General features: G+C 47.7%; 1 protein-coding gene across 7 annotated transcripts in view; it reads right to left on the minus strand.

Annotated features, from left to right (window-relative positions):
- ATP2B3 (ATPase plasma membrane Ca2+ transporting 3) overlaps nt 1–24,053 on the minus strand; it is a 102,559-nt gene that overhangs the window by 57,049 nt on the left and 21,457 nt on the right. For 3 of the 7 annotated variants that reach the window (XM_055003238.1, XM_055003237.1, XM_055003236.1), the window contains exons 4-9: nt 21,065–21,190; nt 19,810–19,935; nt 10,806–10,847; nt 6,565–6,729; nt 5,166–5,380; nt 2,816–3,058 (exon numbers count right to left, since the gene is read on the minus strand). In XM_055003238.1, the coding sequence (XP_054859213.1) occupies nt 2,816–3,058; nt 5,166–5,380; nt 6,565–6,729; nt 10,806–10,847; nt 19,810–19,935; nt 21,065–21,190 (917 nt within the window). The remainder of the gene's footprint in view (nt 1–2,815; nt 3,059–5,165; nt 5,381–6,564; nt 6,730–10,805; nt 10,848–19,809; nt 19,936–21,064; nt 21,191–24,053) is intronic. The other 4 variants (XM_055003241.1, XM_055003240.1, XM_055003239.1 and 1 more) reach the window with 3 other exon arrangements.

Consider the following 24,053-nt stretch of genomic DNA (forward strand, 5'->3'; position numbering starts at 1 on the left):
TGTTAATCCGTGTTAAATCTAGTTGGTCTTAAAGGCACTGTATGTGTTAGTGTTTATGAATGTGGAACAGAAGTTAGAACTCCTTGGCCGTTTTCACACGTCTTACTAGTTGCGCAAAATTGTGGCAAAACTCCCAGAATGACGATGTCTTCCTGGCACGATTTCCATGACTCCGGTTTGTGGTGCGAATCGCAGCATCATGATGGGAAATTGCACCAGGAAGACGCCGTTGTTCTGGGAGTTTTACGTGATTTTGCGTAGCTGGTAAGATGTGTGAAAACGGCCCTTCTTTTCCATTCTTCAATTGCATTTTAAACACTGTTCAAAGAGGGAGTTATTATTTTGGAAAAAGGCACAGTATAAACGGAGTAAATAAAATAAATAAATAAATAAAAGTATCGGGGACATGCCCCTTCATAAACACTACTTTGCTTCTGTAGGCATTAAGCATGTTATATGCAAAACAACAATTTTTTTTTTAAGTCAGCAAAATCAGTTGCAAAAATCCCAGAACCTCTCATTTTGCCCCTGATTTGGTTCCAGGTAAAGGTACAAGGGTAGTCAGAAATAGATTTCTTACTGATTTAGTTACTAAAGATACAAATAATAATAATACAAATTACAAATAAATTGTAATTTATTAAATAGAGTGTTCTTCATCAGATGTAAGAAGTGCAAACTATACTGGTAGATATACATATGTGGGTAAATGTAAGATTACTAAATTATACACAGAGAAATATCGAGAGGCAGGGGCTATCAAACTGAGCAGGTGAGAAGGACGTTTTTGGCAGGAACAGGTTGGCTGGAAAGGGGGGCAGGGGGAAAAGCTGCTCCTGCTTCTTTTACACGATTATGATGGCTTTTCTGTCGATAGCAGGGCTCTGCCCCCCCATCGTTGTACTTGCAATATTTGACAGTGGTTTGAACATCGAATGAGAAGTTCTTCCTCCTGCCAAAATAGTTGCTGCAATGCCTAATGAAGCAATAGCAATTACGCTTTTTGGTAAAATGTATGCAAAATTAGATTTTATCATATCCCATCTGAGTCCCCAGTGGGGACCAAACCAACTTGCATTGTTCTCCTGCCCTCCATTTATCCTCACAACAACCCTGTGAGGTACACCTAGTTGAGATTGGGGATTTGACTATTAGAGGCACATGGCAGGTTGTTTAAAAGCTTTCTATTTGCATGCTGCCTGTTATCGAGATAACTGGGTCCAGGATGCTCCAATCCCTTCATTTTTGGTACTGGAACTCCTACAATCATCCTGAAGCCAGTGGCCAATTTTGAGACTTCTGACTATATTTTCTGATGGTTTATGACTTCCCCAAGTGGACAGTCATAAGCAGGGCTTTTTTCTGGGAAAAGAGATGGTAGAACTCAGTGGTGGAACTCAAGGGCACGAACCAAAAAAATGTATCATACCAGCGGATCGTGGTTCGGTGCGGACCATGATCCCGAATTCCCAAACAGCAACGACCATCTCCCATCCCCGAACCGAACTCGGATTGTGGATCGTGGAAAACGTAGCAGGGTGCGCCGCTGTTCCCAGCCCATGGCTATTTATAAGCATGGGTCCCACTCAGCAACACAGGAGGTCTGTGTTTGGCTGTCAGAGCTGCCTATCAGGGTTTGCAGAGATGAGATTGGAGTGCCCATGGCTATAGAATACCCCCTTCCCCCTCCCTCCCCTGGGTGTCTTCTCCCAACTTGTAACTGCTTTGCTGCTCTGTGGTTGGAAGGAAGCCCTGCTGATCAAGGAAAGCTGGGCTTCCATTTGGGTTTCCAGGGTGGCAGAAGGAGGGCAGACAGAGCTCAGGCATTCCCCTGGCTCCATTGCCAGGGGAATAGATTGCTGGCGCCTGAGTGTCTGGATTCCCAAACCGAGCCCGAACGCCACGATCCAGGCCTCTCCCGACCACTGGATCATTGGCCATGGATGATCAAGATCCGCCGGGTCATGATCGTGTGATTGCCATTTTCGTGGGTTTTTGATGCTCGTAATGCGGTTTGTGCCCATCTCTACTCAAGACCGCACAATGATGTCACTTTGGGTCAGCTGGAACAAGGGGGGAGATTTTTAAAGTTTAAATTGCCCTTGGTGAAAATGGTCACATGGCCGGTGGCCCTGCCCCCTGATCTCCAGACAGAGGGGAGTTTAGATTGCCCGCCAAGCCAATCTAAACTCCCCTCTGTCTGGAGATCAGGGGGTGGGGCCACTGGCCATGTGACCATTTTTAAGAGGTGCTGGAACTCCATTCCACTGCATTCCCACTGAAAAAAAGCCCTGGTCATAAGGATCCTTTTATTATTATAGAGGAGTGGTAATAGCAAGCGGAGTGAATCTCTTTTGTTAGGATATTTTGTCTGGATCAGGGTGATATGGGGATGGAATCTCTGTCTGGGGGGCCAAGGTAGCTCTTGGCAGCCCGGCAAACCTGAAGTGGGCTCGGGGGCAGACCCATGCTTTAAAAGACTACTGATGTCATGTCGAGTTGTCTCCTTACTCCTCAGACAGAAATCCAAACAATGAAATCCTAAACAGAGTTACCCCTTTCTGCGTTCATTGAAGTCAATGGGCTTAGGGGAGAATAACTCTACCTAAGAGTGCCCTACCAAGGGGTAGCGAAATCGTCCCCCAAACCCTGACCTGGATAGCTACGACAGTGAATTGAGATCCAGGCTGGTCCTCCATGAGCTTTATGAGTCCCGCCCTTGCAAACCCTTCCTGCCCTCATTGCTGTTACGAGTAACATCCCGCCCAGCCTGAAGCCTCAGAGACTGACCACGAGCCCAGGCGCCCAGGCTTACTAGTATCTTGGTGGTGTAGGCACTGTTGATGGCGATGGCGTGCACCAGCAGGTCCAGCGTCTTGGGGGTGAGGTTGCTGGGGTCGGGGGTCTCCTTGTAATGAGTGTCGCCCATGTAGGTCTGCACAACAGTCATGCGGTTGGTGGTGAGTGTGCCCGTCTTGTCGGAGCAGATGGCTGTGGCGTTGCCCATCGTCTCACAGGCGTCCAGGTGGCGAACCAGATTGTTATCCTTCATCATTTTCTGTGGTCAAAGAATGAGGGTTGAGAGTTTGGCTGTAAGTAAACAGAACTCTCCCCCTTTGGCTGCAGCCTGCGGATCCTATGCTAAGGACAGCACAGAAGTCGTCCAGCCTCAAAGGGCACTCGTGAAAAAATGAGCGTTCTCCGAGGTGGATTTTTCTTTCCTGAATAGACATTTTTTTTACCTGCTTGTTGTGATGGTTTTAAAATATTCCTCTAATGCCATCAAAGACCAGCTTTGCTAGGAAAATGAAGTTTCCTCCCAAGCAAACGATTCACACCCCTCTTCCTCTCCAGACCTCTCTGCACCAGCTAACGTGAGTCCCCCTTGCATGCTCAAGGCACAATGTATCCACCCTAAAGGTGGTTCTCCAGAGTCTTCTGGTGTGGCTGTGGGATGCCTCTCTCTTGTTTAGGAGGCAGAACTTCCTCTCTGCTGCTTAGGGATCAACTGGTCTAGTGATCCCTATCAGCTGTCAGGTCCCAGACTTGACCTGTCAAACCCTTGAGACTTTGGCAACTTCCTTGGAACAACGGTGACGTTGTCCCTCATGGATCTGTGAGCGTCTTACGGAAGATGCTGTCCTGAAATTTTCCAAATGTATAGTCACAACAGCTTGACATTTTTGATGTTCTCTTAGACTCATATCTTTACAATCCCTTCATTTTACATTATCTCTGTACCCTGAGTGAAAACATTTAATTAGAAACGAGAGCCAGTTTGGTGTAGTGGTTAAGAGCGCAGGACTCTCATCTGGAGAGCCCGGTTTGATTCCCCACTCCTCCGCTTGAAGCCAGCTGGGTGACCTTGGGCTAGTCACAGCTCTCTCAGAGCTCTCTCAGCCCCACCCACCTCGCAGGGTGTTTTGTTGTGGGGATAATAATGGCATACTTTGTAAACCACTCTGAGTGGGCATATAAATTGAATGTTATTATTATTATAAAATATTATTTCATCTGGAGAATTTGCAAGGACAGATCCCTAGTGCTTGGGAAAGCCCACCACCAACCCCTGCAAATGCCTAACTGTATTTCCACGTTTCAAAGGCTTTGGGGAGAAGGGAGGCCACCTCCAAATCTACCCAGACAGGGAAAGAAGTGCTGTATCACCCAATGAGAACCTATTTCCCAGAGTGCATCCGATATCCTACATTACCCGATATCCTATATCCTCCAACCTAATGAATAAAGAATTAAAAGAAAAGAGGGGGTGACTTAGGAAGAAAAGCACATCTTGGGTTAAGGCAAATCCTCAAAACTGTACCCAGATTATAGGGCTCATAAGAAATAGCTCAGAGAGATATTTTGGTAAAGACAGGAACTATGTGCTATGCTATTGGGTACTGTCTGCTGATGCAGATAAACACCACTAGGAAGTTTCCATGTTGCTTAACATGCCGTGTAATTTAGTTCTGCGTTGTTTCAGAAGTTTTCATCTTTATGCTTGACTTTGTTTGTTTTCAAGTTTCCTGCTACCATACCTTATTGCGTTTGTTCATTGAATTTCCTAACTGTTGTTCCTTATGGTACTTGCTCAGTGAATTTCCGAGCTTTTGATTATATTGTATCTCACTTGCACTATGTAATCTACCTTGGATCTAACAAATGCACGAACAAAGAAACAAACAAACAGATACTAGCTGCAGATCTTTATTATTTTATTGTGAGGCCCTCTCCTGGGCACTCTGGCATGTATGAGAAAAAATCCAGGCCAGTTACGGCTTCTTAGAGCCAAACTACACGTGACGCCTTACCCAGGTTGGACACTTGTCAGCTTCCCTCAAGTTTTGATGGGAAATGTAGGCGTCCTGGTTTTACAGCTTGGCTCTTCATTACAGCTGCAAGACCAGGACGCCTACATTTTCCATCAAAACTTGAGGGAAGCTGACAAGTGTCCAACCTGTGTAAGGCGTCACTTGTAGCTTGGCTCTTAGAAACCTGTGCTGGAGCTTCAAAAAAGGAGAGAGATCGGAAGTCAGAATGTATGGAGGGCCCTTACAGAAGACAGCAGTCATTTTTCTGCTAACCTGCTGTTTACACAATATCATCTCTAATGGGAAGAGACTCAACCTGTCATGCATGTTGGGTATAGAAAACCTAATTCTCACCTTCACGGAGTAGGCTAAGGAGATAGTGACAGCCAATGGCAGGCCTTCAGGTACAGCAACCACCAGGACTGTGACGCCAATGATGAAGAACTTGACAAAATATTGCACGTAAACAGGAGTGCACTCAGCAGCCCACGTCTTCCCGTCAATAACAAATGTCTGGATGACGAAGTACAGGACTAAGATGATAACAGTGATGGCTGACATCACCAGGCCTGGTAGAAGAGGGAGAAGAAGAGGACAGACATGTAATCCGCAGTGAGGTGCCATGGGTTAGATCCCGTGGATCTGTTCTACCAATGGCAGCACCTTCCTCTAGTGCAAGGCACCAGAGGGAGGCAGCACGATTAGTGGAACAGATCTTCAGCAACCATCCCCCCACGCTCTGGATCTTAAGTGAGAACCCGGGATGGGGGGAATGGGTGTCTCCAGAGGGCTCCTTAGCACTGCTTCGATCTCAGATGGCAAATCAGATTTTCAGTCTTAAAATGAGGGCTAATGGAAGCTGGATTATCTGAGAGTGAGAAAAAGAAGGAGCTGGAAATGCTTAGGAAGAGGAAACCTATGGGGAGAAGAGAAGACGGAGCAGTAACTTGATTTATGATGCTGCAATGACAATCTCTTCCCAATTGTCCCATGTAGCCTTTACAGTTTTGCATTTCTTTCTGGTAGAATGGAGACTTATCTCTGTGACAAGTGCTTTATTTACAAATGGGTTGCGCAGGAATGGAGATTCAAGAGCAATTGCAAAGGTCAATCATGTGGCCCCCACGGCACCATCAAGTTTCTCAGCCAGCGTTCTGGCATGTAAATGGGAAATTTCCACTATTCAGTTCTTGTTGTTGCACACGGTATCTCTTTGTCCTTTTCTGGATTAGACAAAACTTACATTCAGCATGCTTGGAACAGCCGTATGTCCAGGGCACACCACGTTTAGAGAGAGAACCCCATGGCCTGCCTATCAGTGAAGAATGCTCTCGACACAACATGGGTTTGGTGGTGCTGCACCCAAAGCATCTATGGAAAGTGATGTTTTCAGAGCTGTGCATATGTGCAGAATTCAGCATCCTGAGCACCGCAGCTTTTCGATTTTAAAAAGGGCAAGTTTCTAGTCCCTGTGCTTAGCAAGAGTTGAGTGGTGCCCAGTAAAATCACTGGAACCAGAGCGGTGGCTGAATAAGATTTCCAGTGCTGGGGAGGGGGCTTTGGTGCTCAGAAAAAACTGCAAATTAAAAAGAAGTGTGAACATTTTCTATTTCCTCTGCTTGCTCTAGTAGCAGGATTTTGATCTTCTGGGTAGCTAATGTACTTTTTGCAAGGGAAGAAGGCACAACCCTGGCTGTGCTCTCTTCTTGGATCAGGGCCAGCCGCCTTGGTTCTGTGGCGCTGTCACACGTACCTGCTTTCCCAATTTGCACAGCTAGTTTGGTGAGCTTCCCCTGCAGAACTGATTTCTCTTTTTTGGGCACGCTGGCTTTCTTCTTCTCCCGCTCCTCCATCTCACCACCCTCAGCACTTTTCAGCGGCTGCATCTCCATGGCGACTGCCCCATCCTGCTTTTTGGCTGCATAGAGAGGGAACAGGCACAGGTTCACTCAAAGTGGAGCATTCCTTTCTCATTTGCACTCAGATCACTGCTCCCACGTCTTTAAACAGCATCCCCCACAGAGAAATTAAGCAAAGGTTTCCCCTCTGCTTCTCTTCACCCTCCTAATTTGCCCATGTCAGACTGGTGTAAAAAGTACACCGTAAGTGGGTGCAGAGAAAAGGTGGGAGCCTAAGGGTCGAGCTACAAGTGATGAATGACACTTGCCTGGCAAGTGAACAGACTCGCATGTATTCCTCCCTGTTCCCTTGCCATTCACTTGCGCTCCACTTGATCACCATCCACTTGATCACGTAGTAGTGATCAAGTGGAAGGCAAGTGCATAGCAAGGGAACAGGGAGGAATACATGCGAGTCTGTTCACTTGCCAGGCAAGTGTCATTCCTCACTTGTAGCTTGGCTCTAAGGTTGCCAACCTCCAGGTGGGGCTTGATCTTCCCGAATTTCAACCGATTTCTAGAGTACAGAGTTCAACCTCCCGGGAGAAAGTGGCTGCTTTGAGGGCGGCCTGTATGGCGTTATATTCAGATGAAGCCCCTCCCCTCCCCAAACCCACCCCTGACTCTCCAGGAATTTCCCAATCTGGAGTTGGCAAGCCTATGCCAGCCTTACTTTGATTCTGCCCCAGTGCGTATTTCTCTCTCCCCTTTATATGACAAGTCTTGCCAATGCCATCTTAAAACTGCTCATTTGGGATATGCTGTAGCCAGGGAATAGCTGTTGGGGGGGGGCTGGTTTCCCAGCCGTGAATCTGTCCAGTAGAGGCAGGCTTATGGACAAATTTGCATTCACACACACACAGGTGTGTGTCCAATGAGGCATACTTTTGTCACACAGAAATAGCTCCTAGGTAGAGCAAGTCGGAAACTTAAACCAGTTCAGCCACCATGGCTTCTCTCAGTGAGTTTGGCAAGCATGTGAATAGGAGAGAAGGATCAGGGTTTTTAACAGAGAAAACTCAGCACCTTCTGATAAAACTAAAAGTCCTTGTAGTGGAAAGCCATTCCAGTGTCTGGAGATGGGCACATGGGGAAGCAACACCTTTTGGGTTAAAAAAAACCTTGTTTCTTAAGACGGACACACAGCCAAACTACATGTGTGGCACGTGTTCTTTAAGTGATGCAATTTTACCTGGGAACTGTAGTTTTAAAAGAGCTACTATAGTTATGTGTTTTTGTAAAACAAAGAGTTGGGAGGGAGGGGTGAGAAAAGACACTTTTGGCTAGTGCCCTTAACTCCTTTGCTGCTGAACTGCCGTGGTTGAAAATACAAGCAAAATTCGGTTAGAAGCATTTTTCTAGTGTAGTTTATGGGCACAAGCCTTTAGTCTCTCCCTCCCCCCCACCCACTCTGGGTGAATTGCAAAGTTCCTCTCACGCTGCTCTGTCTTTGAAAACTTTTATTTTAAGATCTGACAGATTCCACGGGGGGGGGGGGGGGGAGAGACCAAAGGCTCATGCTCATAAACTACACTAGGAAAATGCCTCTACCGTAATTTTACTTGTATTTTCAAACTTCCTCTCCATAGCAATCCCAAGTGTCTCATTTAAAACTACACTTCTCAGGTAAAATTGTGTCACCTGAAATTTCATGAACATGTGTCAGGCATCACTTCTAGTTTTGTGACTCTGAATCTCTCTACACGAGACACCTTACACCAGGATGGTCAAGTGCAGGGAGATGCAATGTTAGCCGGGAAGAGTAGTTTAAAAAGGTAGGGCTGGTGGAGATCGCTCCTCAGAGGGTTTGTTAATTTCATCTTCACCTCCCCAAAGGGGAGGTAAAATTGACAGAGTCTTTGGGGAGGTGAAGATGAAATTAACAAACCCTCTGAGGAGCGCTCTCCGCCTGCTCTCTTTTTAAACTGCCCTGGTGTAGAGAGGTGAAATTTACGCTTCCCGGCTAACATTGCTTCTCCCTACGCTTGAGTGTCCTCATGTAAGATGTCTCGTGTACAGAGGCTCTGTGTCCAGGAGACTTAAGAGAGCCAAGAGAAATACAGGCACGCAGACATGCAACCGCACACACTTACGCTCAAGGAACGTTCTTACCCACCTTTGGTTCCCAATGTCCAACCACCCCATATTCTGACACAGCCTTTTGAGAATAATCTCCCACTGACCTTGGGCCAAGTTGCTTACTTCTCGCAAATGGCTGCTTGCGTTTTCTCCTGCCCCCCGGTGGGAGGCTGACGAATTTGAGGCAGAATGCCGTTGTTCCAAATGCCTGCTTTCAAATTCAGTTCTGTCTAGGGGAGGCCTTGGCTCTTACAGTGAGTGTTGCTGTCCTTTGCCAAAGCGACCAAGACGGGTCAGGTTGTAACGGCATGGCACTTTAATCTGGCTCAGTCTGACCTGCACCTGGTGGGTCAGGGACCCCGATTAGGGCAGCCTAACACATCTTCAGCAGCAACACTTGCAAGGATGGATAGCACTGGGATACTTTAGTAAATGTACAGAAGACCGAGATTTGGTGGGTACATGTTGCCATCAGAAACAACAAAAGCAGGACCTTCTGAAATGCCTTTATCTAGAAAAAAGAAATATTTTTTTTTCCTTTCCCCCCTTTCTGTCTTCCCTTTTTATTGGGATTTTAAACTTATCAATAAAATAAAAAGTATTCATTAAAAAACGAAATGCCCTTTTCTACCTGAAATGGCTACAAATACTAAAGTTATAACAACTAGAGCGCCGATAGGGTTGCCAACCTCCAGGCAGATCTTGCAGAATTGCAAGTGGTCTCTGGATTACAGGAACCAGCTCCCTTGGTGCAAATGGCAGCTCTGGAGGGTGGACTCTATCCCGTGACATTCCTCCTGAGACCCTTCCCCTCTGCAAACGGCCCTTCTCTGGCTCTGCCCCCAAATCTCCAGAAATTTTACAAGCTGGATTTGGCAACTTTAGTTCCAACCAACTGGGGAAAAAATGGCCTGTTTCTTCTTCCTGATTTGGGGTTCCCCCCCTGAATCTATCAAAGGCTCCCCCCCTGAATCTATCAAAACTTCAGGCCTCCAAAACTGACTTATCAGTAAGTGCTCACCAAAGCTCTGCCAGAGTTTTCCCCAGTCTTCCATCCCTAGTTCCAATCTGAACTCAGTTTTATGACTCTCATACTTCCATCTTCAGGTTATACCAGGGCTTTTTTTCAGCAGGAACGCTGTGGAACAGAGTTCCGGCACCTCCTGAAAATGGTCACATGGCTGGTAGCCCCGCCCCCTGATCTCCAGACAGAGGGGAGTTGAGATTGCCCTCCGCTCCAAGCGGTGCGGAGGGCAATCTCAACTCCCCTCTGTCTGGAGATCAGGGGGCGGGGCTACCAGCCATGTGACCATTTTCTCTGAGGACAACCCACTGAGTTCCACCACCTCTTTTCCCAGAAAAAAAGCCCTGGGTTCTACTAGAGTCATCAGTCTCCAGGTGGTGTCTGGAGATCTCCCGAAATTACAACGGATCTCCAGACTACAGATATTTCCTGGAGGAAATGGCTGCTTTGGAGGGAGGACTCCATGGCGTTATATCCAACTGAAGTCCCCTATCCCCGAGCCCCGCCCTCTCCAGGCTTTACCCCAAATCTACAGGAATCTCCCAACCTGTTGCTGGCAATCCTTGGCCTACCCGGGTACCAAAATTTTGTATTGCAATAGCTGGTAACTTGAACAAGAGCCCTGTGTATCTTTACTGGTAGTGCTCACCCAAGGAGTATTAAAACCGACCTCCTTTTCTAAACACAACATTTATTCTATTCAAATTGGGGACACAAAGTGGCTTGCAACACGGTTCTCCCCTCTCTTATTTTATCTGTGAAGCGGGTTTAGGTTGGCAGCAAGTATTTGGCCCAAAGTCCCCCATCCAGTTTCCATGGCAAAGCAGAGATCTGCACCTGGAGCGCCCCAATCCTAGTCTGGTACACCAGACTGTATACAACACAAGCAATGGTAACAGGCATGTCTGGGATCCAGATGTTACCCCCAACTACAGATGGGTCTAAAGGGGAGGCACTCGGTATGTGGCTGGGGTGGGCGTCCTGGAATTTTACCTTTGTTCTGATTATTCTCCACTGCCCCATCCTGCTGCTTCCCTACAACAGAAGAAGGGAACGACAAACACAGGACGCTTGAGAACAAACAACACGGCACCAGCACAGCACACACACTATGGAAAGCATGGGTCTCGAGAAGCTGGAGAATCCTTTCTATCCCGCCCTGCCCTGGCCAGGGAGCTTCGGAAGGACCCAGGTGCAGCCAGAATACTCTCTGGGGCTGAGAAAAGACAGCTCATCGCTAGGGGCTTTCCTGCCTGCCCCTGCGCTCCGATCTACACCCACACTCTTAAGATAGCCAGCTGAGGCCAATGAGGAAGGACATCTTGTCAATTGTGGCTAGAAACGGCAGGTGTGAAGTGAGCGCTTAGGGAGAATTCTATATGCATAGACTTGGCGGATATACAGTGCAGATGGGCCTGGCTGGGTGAAATGAAGCATGCGCGTAGGAACGAACGCTGTATTTACAGGATGGTGATATGCATCAAAAAGTAGATGGTTTCCTACAGGACAGCAGTCTTCCATCCATGGGTTGGGAACTTCAGGTGGTTCACAGATAGAGTTGCCAACAACCTGGAGAAAAAAAATGTTCTGCCCCCTTAACAGAGGCTCAATGGGATGTTATTTACCAAGCAAAGCTTCAACTGCCCATTTCCAGATTTTAAGTGTCTATTAAAGGGCAGGACTTTTTTCCCTCCAGGTAGTTGGCAACCCTAGTTGCAGAGCTCCACCTGCTGAGTCATAATGCCATCAAGTCCACCCTCTGTTGGAGGGAGAGGCATGGAAGTTAGACGAAGCCTTCACAGACTGCAGAAAGGCTTCCGACTTTGCGCAGTGGAATGGTAGGATAAGGGTAGGGTCCATGCCAGGTATACTCATGGTAGCATACACAGCTTGGTTTCCAGCTTGATTTGAGAAATCCAGAGGTGCCCCTAATCCCAGCAGTAAACATTTAAAAATAGTGGGTGGTTTGGTGGGTGGTGCTATCCATGATTGGTGGTGCATACTATAAAGTGCACTGCTGGGCATAACTGAGACTATGGCTATGAAACTAGGGCCTGGATGTCTGACCTCCAGAAATGCCAAAGTAGATCTCTCTAAGCATCTAACAAAGAAAGACAACGTAGGGGCTGGGAGGCACATTCTGGTCATCCCAGCAAGATATATTGCCAGAGCAACCCAAAACTGCCTCCTCCTCCTCCTCCTAACAACTACAACAACAACAGATTTATATACTGCCCTTCAGGACAACTTAATGCCCACTCAGAGCAGTTTACAAAGTATGTCATTATTATCCCCACAACAAACACCCTGTGAGGTGAGTGGGGCTGAGAGAGCTCCTAGAAGCTGTGACTGAGCCAAGGTCACCCAGCTGGCTTCAAGTGAAGGAGCGGGGAATCAAACCTGGCTCTCCAGATTAGAGTCCTGCACTCTTAACCACTACACCAAACTGGCTACATTGAGCCTTCAGCAGTCTTGCCTGGGAGGAGGAGGAGGAGGAGTGATTCCGCACACATTGGATAATGCACTTCCAATCCTCTTTATAGATCATTTGGAATGGATTTTTTGGTGTGCGGAACAAAAAACCCACCTCAAATGATTGATAAAGTGCATTGAAAGTGCATTATCCAACGTGTGCGGAATCAGCTGAGGTGGAAGGGAAGCAGAACCAGGGGGAACCGGGCTCCCAAGAGTTTCCACAGGTTGTCCCCCGCCCCATTGTGGCAGTAACAACAACAGCAACATTGTCCTGTCCTTTCTCTTTCATTATTACAGCCTTTTTTTCTAGAAGGAATCGGCTCCATTGCCACTATGTTCCGATTTGCCATAGACTCTTATTCTTTTAGCAGAAGTTGTCCCACCTCCTGACTGTGTCTGTGTTGTTCTGTCCCCTTTGATGGTCATGTTTTCTGGTGCACTACATTTCATTTATTGCACTTGGGTAAATTAGTGCAATTTGGCAGATGCAGTGTTATTTTGCAAATACAAAATTGAAACCTGCCACGAAGTACAAGTGAGCAAAGGACGTGCTAAAGGCGGATTTTAAGAGCAGCCAGAGTGGCTTCTTCACTTGTGATGTGCCCCTGGCTTCAAAACTTGCATAATAAAAGTACACAACAGCAAGCTAAACTCTGGGTCTGTCTTGCCCCTGCATTAACAGGCAAAACTTGAACTTTTTTTGGTACCATATCTGTATATATGTTCAGGCAATGGCAAAATTGTTCCATGGATGGGAAAGTGTGTTGTAATGTTAAAGCACTGGCCAGAAGCGGTTTTTCCCTATTTAAACTGAACTGCTCCAGAAACCTGCATATTGGATTTTCCTGAGCTCATTCCAGAAAAGAATAATAATAATATTTGATTTATATACCACCCTTCAGGACAACTTAATGCCCACTCAGAGCAGTTTACAAAGTGTGTCATTATTATCCCGACAACAATAATCACCCTGTGAAGTGGGTGGGGCTGAGAGAGCTCTGGAGAGTGACTAGCCCAAGGTCACCCAGCTGGCTTCAAGTGGAGGAGAGGGGAATCAAACCCGGTTCTCCAGATTAGAGTCCTGCGCGCTTAACCACTACACCAAACTAGCATGTTTGTTCACTAGGAGCACAGATGCTATCAAACTATCTCCATTACTCTTAAAATACTGGTTCTGAACCTTGCCTGTACATTCCATTATCCTGCCTGGGTGTACCGTGAGAACTTTCGATCAAATGTGCCTTGAGAAGGCCACTTTTAGATCTCAGTTCTCAGGCCCATGGGACCCAATTCAGATGGAAGGACAATGTAACACCCTCAGTTCCCAGGTTGCGAGGGGACCTGATTTGGATGCCAGAGTCAGGGCCGGTGCGCCCATTGAGGCCAGGTAGGCGGTGGCCTCAGGCGCGGGGTGCCGGAGGGAGCGCCGGAGGAGGCGCAGGGGGCGGAAGCGCACGCCACAAAGCAGAAGCCTCCACTGAATTCTCCTCTGAATTTTCTTTTAGTGTATTTGGATATTTATGGATGAATGAAAGAAAACACAGAAAAGCACAATGTGTTTGTGACAAGAATGCTGGTCTGGAAAGACACTTGTGGTGCTGAGTCAGTATCCATTTGTTGCTAGTGGGCAATATATGCTACTGGGAACTAGTTCATTTTAAGTTACAGCACTATGATGCCAATGAATGCCCATGGGCAACGAGCAAATGTGGCATCGGCCTGAAATTCACTGAAACTATTCAAATTCATTACAGAGTTGAGTCCAAGTCAATGAGTTAGTTATGGTGCTGGGTCAAGAATTATCAACTGTAAGCTAATTAGAAACAGTTTACTTCTAATGATGATAAGTGAGAACACTGGGTCTATGTGAAATAAATTTGGTGTAAGAGAACCCTGGATAATCGATATGGCGTTTACCATACTTCATTGCCACTGTTAATGACAGATAGGACTGGTCATTGTGGATTCACAGTGAGTCAGTCAACAAAAGGCTGAGTCAGCGCACTGTGATGGCAAATGAATTTGTCATTGTATTTGGAGAGACTGTGATAAACAACACAATTACAATCACTGATGGAATAACTGAAAGAACCAGCTGCAGGTGTTACATACTATAGTTCTGGTTAATTTTAAAGCTAAAGATGATACCAGTTCATTGTAGGTAAAGGACAAAGCAGCGACGGTGTTTGATCGGATGAATTAACTTTTTTTCGGTTAACACAGATTGGTTGGTATTTCCACTTTCGATCAGCACTTTGACCGTGAGTCAGCCAGAGGGTCAGATTGGCACAGCCTCTTATCAATAAACAATGGTACTGGAGCAACAACCTTTGGCAATTAATGCTAGTGATAACATTGGTTCAATAGTCTATAACAGTCAGCCCAGGGCACAGCCAAGAGAGAAGGAGGCTGGAGGAGGAGCGAGGGATGGACCGCCTTGCATGGGGCAAGGGGGAGGAGAGAGCAATCACCACGCCCTAGAAATAAGGCCAGATATGGCTGGTGATGAAGGGTGGGGCTAGTTGGCTTCTTTAAACAGGGCAAGGAGGAAGAGAGTGCATACTTCCGGTTTGGGGACAGCTGCTGTCCTGAGGCAAGGAGAAGGAATAAGATGAAGCCACCCACTTCCTTCCCCATTCTGAGGCAGCGCCGGATCCAGGGTTGCCAGTGCCCGGGGCAACCCTTGGCTGACTGCCTCGCGTGCGCGCTCCCCGCACTGTGATGATGATGTCACTTTGGTGACATCATCACGCAGGGTGGACGGAAGCAGCGTGCAGGGCTGAGAAGCCGCCTGCCCCATTCGCCTCCCTGCAGGCGAATGGTGCGGGGGGCCTCGCAGCCCCCCGCGCTGCTTTCGCCTGCTCCACAGGACAGGGGCCAGCCGGCTTGCCGCACCCCCCCTGACCTCCAGGGCAGGAGAAAGCAGTGCGGGAGGCTGCGAGGCCACCCGCACCATTTGCCTCCCCGCAGGCGAATGGCGCAGGCGGCCTTGCAGCCGCCCGTGCTGCTTTCGCCTGCTCCGCAGGACAGGGGGCAACTGGCTTGCCGTGCACCCCCTGCCCTCCAAGGCAGGCAAAAGCAGCACGGGGGGCTGTGAGGCTGCCCACGCCGCCGCCTGCACGCTCCAGCAGCTGGGATCTGCTCCCGGCGCCCCCTCCCTGGCGGCGCCGGGGGCAGACTACCCCCCTGCCCCCCTAGATCCAGCCCTGTTCTGAGGCCTGGGGAGATCCACGTGCAGCACCCAGCAAGATGGCCGAAGGCCGGCGAATGGAGCTGTGTCAAGAAAAAAGTCTTTTCCTAGCCTGTTTCTTGGCCAGACTGTAGTTCAGACATCTCTGCCTGGTCAGGCCTCAAAAGAGAATTCTGGGAATCTTAGAGCGGAACCACAAGTGACAAAAGGCACAGGTTGGACACGTCAGCTTCCCTCAAGTTTTGATGGGAAATGTAGGCATCCTAGTCTTGCAGCTGGGCTCTCCGACTGCTGTCCAATGGACTTTTCAACTGTCACTTGTCCAACATTCCGCCAAGCTGCCTACATTTCCCATCAAAACTTGAGAGAAGCTGACAAGTGTCCAACCTGTGCCTTTTGTCACTCATGGTTCCGCTCTTAGTGAAAGTCAGAGCAAGCAGTTCCCAGGGAGAGAAGCTTGGACATGTTTGCAGAACCCAGGTGCTCATGAGCGCATGGGCGTATCCAGGGCAGGTGCCAGAGTTTCTGGTGCCTGAGGCCGGGGGGGGGGCGCAGCTTCAGGGCTGTTGCTGCCCCCACATGTGCGCACACGGGAGCACATGCGCGTGCACACCCAGACTGCTCAGTTGCCCCACACCGCCCTGGCCACCTGATGCACCTGGCCCGCAGCTGTGTGCTAGCAGCAGCAGCACGGGGCAACTTAGAGCTGGACCAAACGAGATGAGGGTCGCACAAGTTTTCCTGGAGGGATGGGACGGAATAATGACAGAAGAAAGCAAAGGGGAAGGGAAAAGAGAAAGCGGGAAGGACCTAGAGAAACAGCTGCGCCTCAGGGTGTGCACTTTGAATGAACTGCTGAGGATGCAAATCCTTCTTCCAGGCACAAGCCCCCCTCCTCACCCCCATTGAGGGTGTCCTGGGAGAGAGCAGCAGCAGCCCACCCCGGAAGGGCCTTTGGGTGCCCTCACCTCCAACAGGCTTGTGCCCGGAAGAAGGATTTGCATCTTCCGCAGCGCCTTCAAAGCGCACGCCCTGAGGCGCAGCTGTTTCTCTAGGTCCTTCCCGCGTTCTCCTTCCCCTTTGCTTTCGTCTGTCATTATTCTACCCCATCCCCCCCCCAGTCCCTCAAAACAAACTTACCACTTTTCCTCCACTCCTTTCCAGTTTGTGAGGCGACTGGCAGGAGATAGGCGGGAATGCTTGGTGTGCGCGCGTCCTCCCAGCCCTCCCGCTCAGTTGCTCTGCGGTGCGCACGCCTGCACCCCCTCCGGCGCCTCTGCGCTGGAGGCGATTGCTGGACCTGCCTCCATTGATGCACCAGGTCTGGGTGTATCGAGGCTGAAGGCGGGAAAAAGAGGCTCATCCCCTGCACGCCGTCTTGTTAGGGACCAGAGCTCACGTGGGGGCCAGTTGCTCTGACTGAGGAACCTGTCTCAGCCGCAGAGTGTCATGTTCACGTGTCCAAGGAACACCCTGATTGGTTCTTAGAATCAGCCCATGCTGCAGGCCAATATGGGGGGAAATGGACTTCCAAGTGAGCCTTTTACTACTGGTGTGACACTTGGTTAGAGTGCCGCTTGGACTTCTCGTCATCTTGGATGCTGGCTCTTAGCCACTTCACCTTGCTCTTTGGACCAGCAGTCAGATGGTTGTTGGCCCTTAGAATTCTGCTGGGTTCTGTTTGGACTTTGTTGTTTGGCCTTATAAGGTAACATCTGGATTTATAGGCAGAGGAACCTGCTAAGTATTTTAGGTTTCTGTTAAGTTAGTCTCTATTGTTTTATTTTCCTGTTTTGCACAATTTCTTTATATGTAATCTTTTGCGCACCCTGACCTGATCTGATCAGATCTCCGAAGCTAAGCAGGGTTGGTCTTGATTAGTAATTGGACGGGAGATGTTCAAAGAAGACCAGGGTTGCAGAGGGAGGCAATGGCAAACCACCTCTGTTAGTCTTTAGCCATGAAAACTCCACCAGGGGTCGCCATAAGTCAGCTATGACTTGAGGGCACTCTCCACACAAACACACAATCTTTTGGTGGTTATTGGGTTTTGGGGCTTCAGTCTGAATCCAGTACCCTGGCATATCTGGCCCACCTACCAGTTAACTGTTTCTGTGGAACTAAGAGCAGAACCACAAGTGACAAAAGGCACAGATTGGACACTTGTCTGCTTCCCTCAAGTTTTGATGGGAAATGTAGGCATCCTGGTCTTGCAGCTTGGCTCTCTGACTGCTGTCCAATGGACTTTTCAACTGTCACTTGTCCAACATTCCACCAAGCTGCCTACATTTCCCATCAAAACTTGAGGGAAGCTGACAAGTGTCCAATCTGTGCCTTTTGTCACTTGTGGTTCTGCTCTCAGTGTACAGGTGGCCTACCATGCAGGGCTGACTTTCTGCTCATCACCAGGTACTGCTGGAGAGTTTATTTCCTCGGTCTCTGAGTTTAGGATTAGTCAGAGGAAATTGGAGGCAGTGCTCTGCCCTGGAACGCAAGGCTCTCTTGCCCCCCAGAGTGTGTTTGTTCTTGAAAATCCACGCCTGGGGTCTGGGATTGGGGACAAGCTGGAGAGGGGAGATCCTCACAGGCAACAGAAAAAGGAAATCGGGAGGCTTTGTGAAGTTTTTTCTTTGAAACAGACTCTTTCCTGTGCCGTGAGTGAGTGTGTGTGTGTTTTACAGTTTACATTTAAAGTAGGGTGGGTTATGACCTGAAATCTCATTGTACAGAAGACCCAGCAGAGAACAACCAAATGCCAAGGGCTTTATGAGTCATACCCTGATCTCTTTTCCCAAAGTGATGAGCTATTGCTCTGCATGTTGAGTCAGACCTCAGGAATGCTGAGTCAAGAGAGTCGGTGGGAATCGGTGATGCTGCGGTGCCCTTTCGATGCTCTCCCTGCCACATGCGAGAGCCACAGATCTGCGAGCAGCAGCTCTGCACCTGGGAGAATGGACATTCACAATGACTGGCCCACAAGGATGAGTCCAGGCACAAGGCTCTATCTCCGCAGTGGGCACCTCTACCGTAGGTGCAGTGCTGATTCCATTGGAAAGATCCATTTAAAGCTGTGGGTTGGATTGGTGTGCATCTTCCAGGGACGTGAGAGCAGTCCATGGAGGTGTGCGTCAAAGGCAGCGAGGTGTGGAGCAGTAACCAAAGGGGCTTGTGTAATATAGTTGTGGGGCAGGAAAAGGGCTCTCTTTCCTATAAAGGACTGGAGGGCAAGAGGCAAACAGAAATGAGAGATAAGTGAAGCCAGGCAATCAAGGAAGGTCAGTTGGATCAGAACAGAACCAAGGCAGAGGGACTGGAGAGATCACAAGAGGCCTGTAGACCCAAGAAGGAAAGTAAGAACAGTTAAAAGCAAGGAAGATCAGCCAAATCTGAAAGTGACACATCTGTTCAGTGGCATGTTGTATAGACAGAGTCACAGGAAGGGATTAAGGACAGGAAATTCCATTTAATAGGGGGGGCAAGGTTGCCAGACCTCCTGCTATGGTGGGAACCCTGCCACCGCTTGGCGCAGTGGTAGGAGAAAAATCAAATAAGGAACAGTGACATCGCTGATGTCACTACAAACAGTAGCTCTAGGAATCAGCAGAAACTTCAGGGATTTCCGGGTTGTACCTGAAAGCGATGTAGCAATGCCGGCAATGTCTCTGATGTCGCACCCCCCCCCCCGCCGTCCCTGCCTCCAGCCCCTGGGTGGGTGAGCTGAAGGGGTGGTCTAACTACTTGTGCCCCAGAGATTCGGAGGAGCGATGCCTCCAGTGGTAGATTCCGGCTCATCTACAGAAGCTCTGAGGTTTCCACCTGCCCTACACTCCTGGTTTTGAAACACTATGAGATTCCCACCCCAAAGAACTAGTTAGATCCTAAAAAGCGATCCAGCGGCACAGAGTCAAAGTACACCAGCCTCAACACCGACGTCATCAAGTTGTTCGAATGGGAGGCTAAATTTAATAAAACAGCTGAGGGCCCAAATGGGACTGGGTGTCATTTTGCTGTGTCAGTAAAGAGGAAGCGTGGAGAGCCTGAAGGTGCCGTGTGGCTGAGCGTGAAATGCTGCTGCTGAACAGGGCGGTACTTGGATGGGTTTAACGACTTTGGGGACTATAAGCACCGTCACCTTGACTGTGTGTTGACTTCTGCTGCTGCCGAACACCACAGGCACCAGCTGGCTGGTTTTGCCCCCAGGGCGATGGACTGTTCCTGGGGCGCCTGCACTGGCGCACAATTGGCTGACGTGAGCGTGAAGACTGAAAAGCATGACAAAGGCTACTGGCATACACGGAGGGGCTGCTTACCCGGGCCAGAGAGAAACCATACCTTTCTTATCTTTCTTTTCTTCCTCTTCCCCACCGGCACCCAGCAAAGTGAAGATAATCCCTGTCTGTGAGTTGACCCCAACAGCTGTGACAACCATCCGCCCAGAGCCTTCCATGACGTGAGTACCTGAGAAACAAAGAGAGATGCAATAAGGGATCATATTGAACTGTCACATCCACCAGCTGTGAACCAAATCATAAAGAAGAAGGGTCAGATCCCCCGGGCTTGTTGCAAGATCCTGCAAGACAGTGGCTCTCAAATTGCCAGAGGTTCCTCAAGCAGAAGGTAACGGTGGTGGTGCTTTCCTGAAAGACACCTGATGAGCTGCTACATTTCCCCCTGCAATGCATAGTCGCAGAGAAGAGTTGGGGTTGCTCTAGGCTTCATGCTTAGGCCTCAACAGGGCTTTTGGGGTGGGGGGAAGAGGTGGTGGAACTCAGTGGTGGAACTCAGGACCACACAATGACATCACTTTGGGTCAGCTGGAACAAGGGAGGAGTTTTTTAAAGTTTAAATCGCCCTCGGTGAAAATGGTCACATGGCCCCGCCCCCTGATCTCCAGAGGGGAGTTTAGATTGCCCTCCGCACCACTGAGCGGCACGGAGGGCAATCTAAACTCCCCTCTGTCTGAAGATCAGGGGGCGGGGCCACCAGCCATGTGACCATTTTCAAGAGGTGCTGGAACTCCGTTCCACCACGTTCCAGCTGAAAAAAAGCCCTGGGCCTCAAACAGATGAGACGTAGATCACACCTCTAGTTTAATCCACCACATTCAAACGGAAAGGTTTTTGCCTTTCAACTTTTACTTAATTGAGTATTCAGAATGAGAATCCCTTCCTTATTTTCATTTGACAAGAGAAAAGACATGATTCTCCCCTTTCCCCCTTAAATGCGAACAAAAAGCAGATAACTTTCTAGTTCCCTGCACAGTCCCGAACTGTACAGTCTCTCATATTGTGGCTGCACAAGGCTATGATCCACATTTTATAGGCAGAATAAGCTTGTGTGGTCTTCCTCTCATCTGCTGAGCCCTTCGTTCTGCAGGGGAGACTGTGAGGATCAAATGAGACGGCCGGTGCTTCTTGTGAATTGTCTGTGGATGTGAGAATGCACTCTGCAATCTTCTGCGCAGCACAAGGCTGCCTCAGCAATGTCAGTGTGTTAAGCCTACCGAACCAAACCCACAGGAACCTTGTCAGCCCAAGGATCCTCCCAGCTTTTTCTGAGCTGACCCACTTTCCTGTGCATCTCTCACCTGACAGGAGCATAGGATCCTTGTCTGCGGACTTGCGCACATGATCTGATTCCCCCGTCAAGGAGCTCTCATCAATCTTGAGATCATTCCCCTGGATGAGCACCCCGTCTGCTGGAAGCAGGTCACCTGGAGAAAGAAGCACACCCATGGATTCATTGCCAGACTGAACCCAAGACCAAGTATAACCTGAACCGTACAGGCCTTCCACCCTATACCTCACCACAATCTGTTACAACCACTAGGACTGTCCATTTATTGTCTCCCTTCATACACTGAGAGCTAAACTACACGAGACAAATTACACGAGGATGCTCAAGTGAAGGGAGACGCAATGTTAGCTGGGAAGCGTAGTTTGAATTTCACCTCTTTACAGAGCTGGCAAATATCACTTCTCAGAGGGTTTGTTAATAATTGACAGAGACTTCCTGAAGCAGAGAGGAAATTAACAAACCCTCTGAGAAGTGATCTCTCTGGCTTGGCAGAGAGGTGAATTTAACAAATTAACAAAATAATCATAACATACTTTGTAAACCACTCTGAGTGGGTGTTAAATTGTCCTGAAGGGTGGTAAATAAATCAAATGTTGTTGTTGTTGTTATTATTATTAAACCCTCTGAGGAGTGATCTTTGCCAACTCTATAGAGAGATGTGAAATTCAAATTACGCTTCCTGGCTAACATTGTGTCTCCCTTCATTTGAGTGTCCTCATGTAATTTGTCTTATGTAGTTTAGCTCTAAATTTGGGAATCCAGGGATTATTGAAGCAGGGTCATCAGTAGCTGTTTCACAGCTGCAGAGTTGCTTAAGACTGGCCAAAGCTCTACCGTAAGCTAGGAAGTTAGTTCCTTTCTCACGTTCCACCTCAATCTCAGATCACAAAACCATACACTAAGGCTGATTCTGCACACGTTGAATAATGCACTTTCAATGCACTTTATCAATCGTTTGAGGTGGATTTTTTGTTCTGCACACAAAAAAATCCATTCCAAATGATCTATAAAGAGGATTGGAACATGTGTGGAATCACTCTAAATCTGCAAGACAAACTCACATAGAAAGGCATTCTTGGTGAAAACTAAGATGTCAAGTACCAGCCCCCATCTGACATCACAGGCCCCCTCAACAACCAAGAGAGGCTCTCAAGAGCTCATATATGGCGAATGCAGATCTCACCACGGCCACGGACCAAGCCCTTATTTTTCTAAAATGACTTCCACCCGAGTTCACAGGGTCACATTAATAAATAAACCTGTACAACCTAATATATAAACCCATCCAGCCTCTTTACAAGAGGTGTTGAAATTATTTGGACTGAGGAATAACATTTCTAGATGGATCAATTTGTTTGTTGTGTTTGAAGTCTACTGCAAGAGTTTGAATAGGTAACTATTATTCAACACCTTTTCAATTACAGAGATGCCTGCTATCACCTCTTATTCAATCTAACTATTGAAATTTTGGCACTACAGATCGGCCAACACAAGCCCATTCAAGGAATTCACCGAGCTGGCACAACTACTAAGACTCTTGTATGCTGATGATATAGCCTTTTGCCCACAAAAACCTAAGAATTCAGTGGGGAAACTTGGGCTGTTTCCACACAGTTCCCCGCTGCTCATAACAACCTGGAAGATCGTGAAAAAAACACGGAAGATCGCGTTTTCTCGCACGAGATTTGCATGACATCACGTCACGTCACGTCATGCAAATCTCACGTGAGAAAACGTGATCTTCCACGTTTTTTTTGCGATCTTCCGGGTTGTTACGCACAGTGGGGAGCCGTGTGGAAACGGCCCAGCTATGATATTGGAATCATTTGGTAAGAGATCAGGCAAGTAAATGCAGATAAGTCAGTGTCACTGTGGATACATGTAGATTAAGAAACAAGAATGGAAATAGTGGCACTTAAAGGTTCAGTTAGGAAGAGAGAACAGATTATATATTTGGGGTAAACAACATGATGCAATAAAATACCACGCTATTAATAAAAATGTTAGAGCAAAATGCTGAAGCCTGGAGTAAGTTCAAGGCCTCTTGGTTGGGGTGAGTAGCTAAAATGAAAATGTTGCTAAAAATTCTATTTGTTTTTATGACTCTGCCATTATTAGTAACACAATCATTACTCAAGAAATTACAATCCATATTTACACAATTTATATGGAACAATAAAAAACCAGGATTCAAGCTAAAGTCAAGAAGCTTTGGTAAAGGGGGGGGGTAATAGTGGTCCTGAATATATTAAAATATTATTATGCCACTAGATCAGTTTCAATTGTCAACTGGTTCAGGAAAGATGAGGCAAAGGTAATTTGGGAGGCGGAGCAGTTGGGGATCCAGGTCCCACTAGATATCTAGATTTGGAGGGACAAGCATACCCAATTAGATAAGAAAGAAAGGATGAAATGACGTCAAAGATATATTACAGTTAAATTGTCTCAAAATCCCTTGACTCAGTAAAAGAAGCCACGTCCTCCCGTTTGCAGGATCTGAGCAAGCCTGTTAATGATAAGATGTTTTGGAGGTCTTTTATTCATAGAGTCACCATAGGCTGGAGACGACTTGACGGCACATAACACACACACGTTACAGTTAAACCATTCTATCTGCAGTCCTGAACTAGTAGGCAAGGAATTCATACGAGACTTCAATATGGGAAGATTTGGATTAAGACAGGCTTGATAAGACTAGTAGACTTCATGTATGACAAGAGACTCCTGTCATATGAAGAAGGGAGGGTTTATCTCCATTTTCCAGTATCTACAGGTCAGTATTGTATAAATGCAGTGCTGAGACAAATGAATATTTTCCAGCCATTTAGACTGAAGGAATATTGAACTGAAACAGAGAAATAGAAGTTACTGTCAATTATATAGGGAATGTTATTGAAGGAAAGAAAGAAGTGTTTGACTTATAAAGTGAAATGGGAAAAGATCTCAAGATTCAGATCACAGAAAAGGTTTGGTTAGATCTTTATAGGATATAAAGAAAG

Source organism: Eublepharis macularius, chromosome 19 (assembly GCF_028583425.1).
Source record: "Eublepharis macularius isolate TG4126 chromosome 19, MPM_Emac_v1.0, whole genome shotgun sequence".
Taxonomy (NCBI): domain Eukaryota; kingdom Metazoa; phylum Chordata; class Lepidosauria; order Squamata; family Eublepharidae; genus Eublepharis; species Eublepharis macularius.